The sequence below is a fragment of the Hyposmocoma kahamanoa genome, unplaced genomic scaffold, assembly GCF_003589595.1.
Source record: "Hyposmocoma kahamanoa isolate Upper Pololo Valley unplaced genomic scaffold, ASM358959v1 277, whole genome shotgun sequence".
NCBI lineage: Eukaryota > Metazoa > Arthropoda > Insecta > Lepidoptera > Cosmopterigidae > Hyposmocoma > Hyposmocoma kahamanoa.
Genome location: NW_020653774.1, coordinates 710,997 through 718,323, shown reverse-complemented (window position 1 = coordinate 718,323; position 7,327 = coordinate 710,997). Strand labels below are relative to the sequence as shown.

The 7,327-nt window shown below is 35.9% G+C and overlaps 1 protein-coding gene across 1 annotated transcript in view; it reads right to left on the bottom strand.

The window, feature by feature from the left end:
* Positions 1 to 6,953, bottom strand: part of LOC113229085 — a 14,083-nt gene extending 7,130 nt beyond the window's left edge. Inside the window, exons 1-4 of the mRNA XM_026462579.1 lie at positions 6,865 to 6,953; positions 5,261 to 5,480; positions 4,552 to 4,703; positions 4,278 to 4,323 (exon numbers count right to left, since the gene is read on the bottom strand). Coding sequence (XP_026318364.1) covers positions 4,278 to 4,323; positions 4,552 to 4,703; positions 5,261 to 5,476 — 414 coding nt within the window. The 5' untranslated portion in view covers positions 5,477 to 5,480; positions 6,865 to 6,953. The remainder of the gene's footprint in view (positions 1 to 4,277; positions 4,324 to 4,551; positions 4,704 to 5,260; positions 5,481 to 6,864) is intronic.
* Positions 6,954 to 7,327: the final 374 nt, after the last annotated feature.

Below are 7,327 nucleotides of genomic sequence, written 5' to 3'. Positions count from 1 at the left end.
TGAACAGCTCTTCAGAGCACTCACCATGGTACATGCGGTAAAAGGCGCTAAGCGATGCAACATCTCTACGCAGTTGCAGAGGTTCAAGGCGTGATGAGACCTCTTCGTCGCCTATAATTCGAGTAAATTTGGACGATATCGACGCGAATATTAACAATATTAAAAACTACAGACATCATATGTAGGGTATACACGCCTTTTGACTTTACACGATTCTAACAAACCTCTCTTCAATCTTTTTAAGTCATGCACTTCCATTAATAAACCTTTTCAACTCTCCTATTTATATAAATCGTAATTCGTTCAGGAATGAAACTTTTTTTACAGGTCCATGGTCAACAAAAAACTGAAATATGTCAAAGGGCCGAAATTGGTTTGTTTGAAAAACAAATATACGCGATTATGTACGCGATAAATATACGAAAAACTCGATACATTATTCATTTATTTATGAAACCACAACTTGTACAGATGTTGACACGTAGAAAATATTTTCTATAAAATGTTTTGTGACAAGCGACACTGCTTGCACCAGCACCCTTACCTTTCAAAACCGGAACGCAGTAATGCTACCATTATTACTTTGCGGCAGAATTATGTAAGGTTAAGTTGAGGTGGCGGTACGGCAAAAAAAACCCTTTATAAACCATTACAAAAATTCGCAACAACCACCTAGAGAAATTTATAAGATCTGCTGGTTTGTTCCGTAGCTCGGTAGCCACGTTGAGGCAACAGTAGTGGTTAATTTTTCTTTGTGTTTGTTCGATATTTGTGTCAACAATAAGTATATTCATTTTAAAAAAGACAATTCGTTTTAGAACAGGCTTAAAAAGCATTTACCAGAATGTTTTCTATAAGAGCCGTAATGTAAGGGAATGATAACACACAATGAAATATCTTATTGCGGCCATTTGTCTAGACGCTGTTCTTCTATTGTTGCCCTTAATGGATTGTAAACGAGTTATTGCTATATTTTGATTTAGTTCGGGTGTTATGTTGTGTAAGGTACGGGGTGTATATGAATACGTGGTTTCAACAAATATTCCAAATAATATAAGATTTATGAACAGTGTAATTATTTATGTTCAACAATGCCTCGCAAATTGAACTGTAATAGTCTGACATAGAATTATTAGATCCCGTTAATCATAATTTATTGGAGTAAAATTTAAGGTTCCGTTATAGAAAACGCTCTTAGCCCTGTGTGTCACGGCCTTATTTCTTACACGATACTTTGCATGTAAGCGGCACGCCTGTCGCAACAGTTTCAAATTTAAACCGCAATGATCTGAGAGGCACTGCCACAGCGCCCGACACCCTGAGACATACGTTGACAAGTCCCTTGTGCCTGTAATTTCACCAGTACCCTTAACCCTTCAAAACCGGAACACAGAAATGCTGACATTACTTGCTTGGCGGCAGAAATAGGTAAGATGACAGTACTTCCCTGAACAAAATCTTTCACAAGAAAGTCTTCTGCTGTAATTATAACTTGAGGTAGTTAGACTCCTATGGCCTGTAGCCAAGCAGTAATATGATCATGACTGTGGTCCGGTTTTGAGAGGCAACGATGCTGGTCTCATGGTGACCCACAGATATTTGCGATTTAATAATAATGCCGTAGCTTTTCACCATGTACACGACTTGTCCGCCATGTCACATGGTATCATAAAAAAAGTATTTGTGCTTAAATACGAGAGCTAGAAAATTATACGTTAATTAGTAATTTGTGTCATGTAGTTCTTATATTTTTATGAATTTGTTAAAAACATTTATGACGTATTATCACATGTTGCTTTACTATACCAAGGGTAGGAATTGGAGTCACAATAAAACCTTATTTTATGCATCATATTGTTATTTATTACCAACAAAAGAATCCACACGCCCGCCGTGAATGAGATGTGTGGCTGTCACAATGACGCTGCCAATCAGTAATCAAATTAAGAGGAGTGGCGACTCGTGACTGTCTATTTGCGGGTGACAAATCGAGGCTATTCGTCTCATTGGCACCGACTCCGACGTCTTTTTGGGATTGTTAATCACTTTAATTATAGGCTTATTATATAAAATATTTTTTTGTGATACTGAACCACCGGTGGCGTAATTTACAGGTCGCATACCGATGCTCCAATTTATATGCTTGTTGGGTGACGAAATTTTGGTATTGGTTTTGAAACTAACCTGGAACGTATAACTTGTTACCTATCCGAGAGAAATCCGCCAAATTTAAAACCAATAAGTATTTATTCCATTGGTAAAATAAATTCACTGTTCTTTCCCTGAGAAGAACGAGCAAGAAACTCTAGGAATTGCTCGTTTCAAATAAACTTAAAAACAATACACTTTGAATCAAATTGGTGTCGAATCTAGAGTCATGCCGTCTTTCCCTACATCTTTATCTAACACGTAGTTTTCAATTAAAATAATTTTAATACAGGTTTTAAGATCTTAATAACCTATTTTCTGTACTACTTATGGAGATTTGTAAATCTTCCAAATAATAAAATAAAAAAATAAACTTAGGAAATGATAATCTTAATAATATGCTCCCGAATTATATTGTAAAATATTATACACTTCATCATAATAGAATCATTTACCAGTTAAACGAAATCGTGATACCATGAGTTTGGACTTAGTTCTATAAGGTTAATATTATGGACATCTGCTTTCTTAATGATTTATATATATATTTTTACGGACATACGAAATATTACAGTAAATGTACTGTGATGCCCCAGTCATCATACCAGTCTCATTAAACTTTTCTCTGAGAAACACGGGAGTTTAAACGGCACACAGAACGAATCACTCGTTTTTGCAATACAAAAATGGTTTGAATGCCTTCCGCTTTACTCCACAAGAGAATCCCGTAGGACTTTATACTATGGTCGTAACTAAAAATTCTACGAACATCTACTTGCAAATCTAAAAAGCTTTACAAACGACGAAATGTTTTTTTTATACCCGGTTGAAATTCTTTTTATTAGATTATGAATTGTACATTGCAGAGGTATTACACCTTTCAAAGTAATTTTAATTTTATTTTTATGTTTAATGTTGTTATATTTGTGCAATATTACAAGTTAATTTGTTTTTTTAGTTATACTATTATACTATTTTTTAATTTTATAGTCATTATTATTGTTTATTTTAGTGACAATCTTATTAACCTTTAATAAGATTGTCTTTTACATTTTATGATTGTATCATAAAATTGTAATATTGTGACATTGATAATATGAAATAAACAACTCTATTATTTTCTAACAAAGTGGAAATTAAGTTCTTAGGTTTTCGCAATTGTTACACATTGGGAGTTTATATTTATTTCATACAAAAAGCATACAAGAAAACATTATACCTACCTACCTAATAAATTTATCAAAACCAGTGTAGGCTGTAACTAAATTTACATGCTTTTTAGTTATCCTTCAACGCCTTCACAACACCATTTTTATGTTATATGTTATACATAATGATCTCTTTCATAAGACAACAGCGTGGGCAATATTCGTAGAAAAGCCATTCGCAAAACTGTCACGCCTTCACGATTCTCGACTGTTCCAATTTTCGGATATGAATTATTCTACGTTTAATACATTAATTAGCAACTGCCAACGTTCAATATTAGCTTCATGAAAGTTTATAACTCCCTTCAAAGTTAAGGATATAAAATATCGCTTTAATGACCGTGATGAGTTCTCCTTTCTGAGATCCTTTGAAAATCCATCGTTAACAATAATTTTATCTTGATTGAGGCGTCAATTTGACGTATATTTTGTTAGCAACTGCAGCAAACACCTCCTAGACTTCAATGTGACAGATTTAAAAAACGTACATAGCAATATGCCTTTTAAAATTGATGTATTAGTTTTATTTCGTACTTTTTATTGATTTAATAAAAGTCCCAGTTATGGTAATTTACTGATTACGCCAGTTTATTATTGAAAGTGTGTTGTTAAACGTATAACCAAAAGTTAACTTCTTGGAGACTGTACTAAAAAAATAGATCTATGTTCTGTATCTCCAAACACACACTTATAGAAGTAACTACGTTATATAATAAGCAATGTGGTAATGAAACGTGTTTTTTCTGATCTTTACCTTTGTTTGCGTGCTTGTGTGTGTGTGGGCGTAGACATGCCATTAAATAAAGGGTTACTTTAAAGATGCAAAAAAGTAATTACAATTTACAAAAGAAAGCGCCATTCATTTATGAAAAAAGTGCGCAGCAACCAATAGTAATTATGTAATAAGACAAGAGTACTTACAGTAGGATCTTGGTAGCAGAAGTAGGAGTCTTCTTCATCTTCAGGCCTTAAAAATAAAAGACAATGTCAGCTTACGTTGATGAAACTAACATTAGAAGACAAGAAAGATAAGACCAGTCCACCAAGTCTATGACCTTGTCCCCTCGTTACCTCGTTACCTCTTAAAGTTATAATGTTTATTTTTTCCCCTATATTTCTTTGGTATTATTAGCACGAGGAGGAGGAGGAGCAGGTAGAGGAAGAGGGTAATTTAATTATTTGTGTTTGAACTTACGCAGTGACAGCGATCTTGAGATGAACTCCGGATTCGATTATGATCTCATGCGCCTCCTGGATAGTGAGCGTTGAGGTATCGATGTCGTTGATCCGCTTGATTTTGTCACCGATGCGGATGCCGGCTTTTTCCGCTCTACTATCCGGCTTTACCTGGGAAGAGATAAAGTTTATATACGATTTTATTTATTTAAAGCATAATCTATAAATAATGTATTGAGAAACGACTAGACTTTTGAGTTTACATGCTGTTTCATTCCCAATAATATTGTTTCTTCTCAAACTGAAATTCCTGAAATAGTATGGGTACACATAGAACCGCACAGAACAATCTGACCGAGACAAATTTAGAAAAATTCATTACCGAAATTGACACTACCGGGAAGCGAATCTCATCATCCAATTCCGCTGTAAACCGTCAAGAGTATATTACCGTATAGTACTTCAAATGGTTGTTTAAGTGTTGGATCAATCACGTTGAAATAATATATAGTAAAATTGAGAACATGCTCTGATTACTATACGGTGTGAAAACACGATTCGTAAAAATTTTCACTATAGAAAAAACACAAACTTACCTCGAAATTTTACAAGAAAACCGCTATATATACCTACATTTTTTTTTGTTTAGGATTCTTTTTACAGATTTTGTACTAGGAGATATAGGAAGTGCTTTTTGCAGTTAACCACAAAAACATAAACCAACTTACATGAACAACTCTCAAAGGCGTCTTATAAAAAGAGCCACCGGCCAGGTCGAAGCCCCAAATGGAGTCCTCGAAGCTGACCCTCTCGTGGATGCCCTCGTTCTTGGACTGCCACGAGGGCTTCTTTAACTCGCCGGCCAGGAGAGCTGCCTCTTCCGCCTTGAGCTTGCTGTGACGCATATCGATCTTCTTTTCGTCCATATCTGGTGCTGGTGGCATAACACTGGACACAAGAGACATACGTAAGACATTCCAATCCAATTGTCACTTGACGACATTTCATCAACACATTCTTTGCCCGACTGCCGTCCCTCTCCCCTAAGGAGATGATTTAGGCCATTGTTTCCCAAAGTTGTCGCTATCGCCCCCCAATGGGCGCTGAAGAGTCCAAGGGCGGGCGGTAGGGCCTCGAAGCAATTGGTCCTCCATTTTTGACGTAAAAGGTTCGCTGACGGTGTATAAATAACCCTATAATCTCATTTATTTGGGTTTTAGTATGTAGGAATTTTGATATTATCATTATTTATCTTAGCTTGCTTTTATATTATATTTATTTATATATTAATCATAATATATAATAATAGTAAATGTAATTTGTAACAGTATTTATAATTTTTCGCGTTTATTGCTGGCGTCGAGCTCTACGGGTTTACTGAAAATCAGCGCTGTGGTAAGTTACTGCAGCATATTATTATGCCGAGATAAGTTCCGTCTTAGCACAACGCTGCAACACAGACCGTACTAGACTGTCTACTTTGCATTTTTCCTCTAATTTTAATTGCAATTATATGTCAAACAATTATTTGTATGTAATCTGTTTTTCCTTGTGATTTTTTTTGCGTTAAGTTAACTTAAAAATACGTGTTTTTTGTGGTATCTTTTTTTGGTTTTAAGTAGGCGGTTAGTCAGAAAGTTTGTGAACCTATGCCGTTTTCCAAGCTTTGTGAAACTTATTCGACATGCACGTTTCACCACTACGTTTTCCTTTACACCGTTAGCGAGATGTTTGTTGCCGAATATTCTCAAATGTACGTAACTTAGAAATCAAAACTATAGCGCCGCCACCCGCCTACGACCACTTCTTTTTTAACACATTTGTGCATCGTGCTTTCGCCGAATGATGCCCTATTGCAGATATTTTTCTCATGCACACTGCAAACGTCTATAAACGTTTCTTCTACATGCTATAAAATTAATGTAACAAATAATGATAATGTCGTCAATAAATGTATGTATAAATATGTTGTTCTGCATCACTTACAAATGTTTAAGGCGGCATAGTGCGTAGCTTGTACAAATGTGTTAACAAGAAGTTAGTATAATTTTTACACAAACGAAAGTTCTTCGATGTATAATCGCAAACCCAGAGGCTCTCTACAAACAAGCAAACAAATTGATGATTTACCACCTCGATTTTTTGTTGTGAAATTTTTCCACTAGTTTGTTATCAGAATTTTTCTTTGTATTAACTGCCTAAACAAGTTATAAAAGCCCCCAAAGCTTATTCAATTGTTCGATCATTTCGTCTCAATCACATTTGTACCCTATCTTTCTAGCACGTATTCCACGTGACGGCCTCAGCGCGGACAATGCAAAAGTTCACTAACCTGTCAAACCTCGAAGTGCCAGCAGCCCCTGACCAAGTGGCGGACCTTCCACGAGATCACTCAATATGGCAGTTTGCGTCCAACTGAACCAATTATACTGATTTGGGGCGACGCGGGCGATGCCAAAGATGCGATCGCTTGGCAGGGTGGTGCGGTGATGCGTTGATTGTTGATTAACGTAAAGGGGCGTTATGTTTAATCAACTGATTAACACTGTGATGCCTAAATATTTCATAACATAAGCCCATTTTAACCGGTTAACCCATTTCTGCCTCATAAATCGGGCAGAAACGGAAAATACAGAATTTGGTACAATTACATACTTATTACAAATTTCGATGTAATAATAATAATAACGCGTACACTCAACATAGCCCCGCACCAGGGAAACCCTGTGTCGCGGTTGCCATGGACACACGCATAGACAACCACAATTTACACCCAAACTCACGAGAGAAATGAA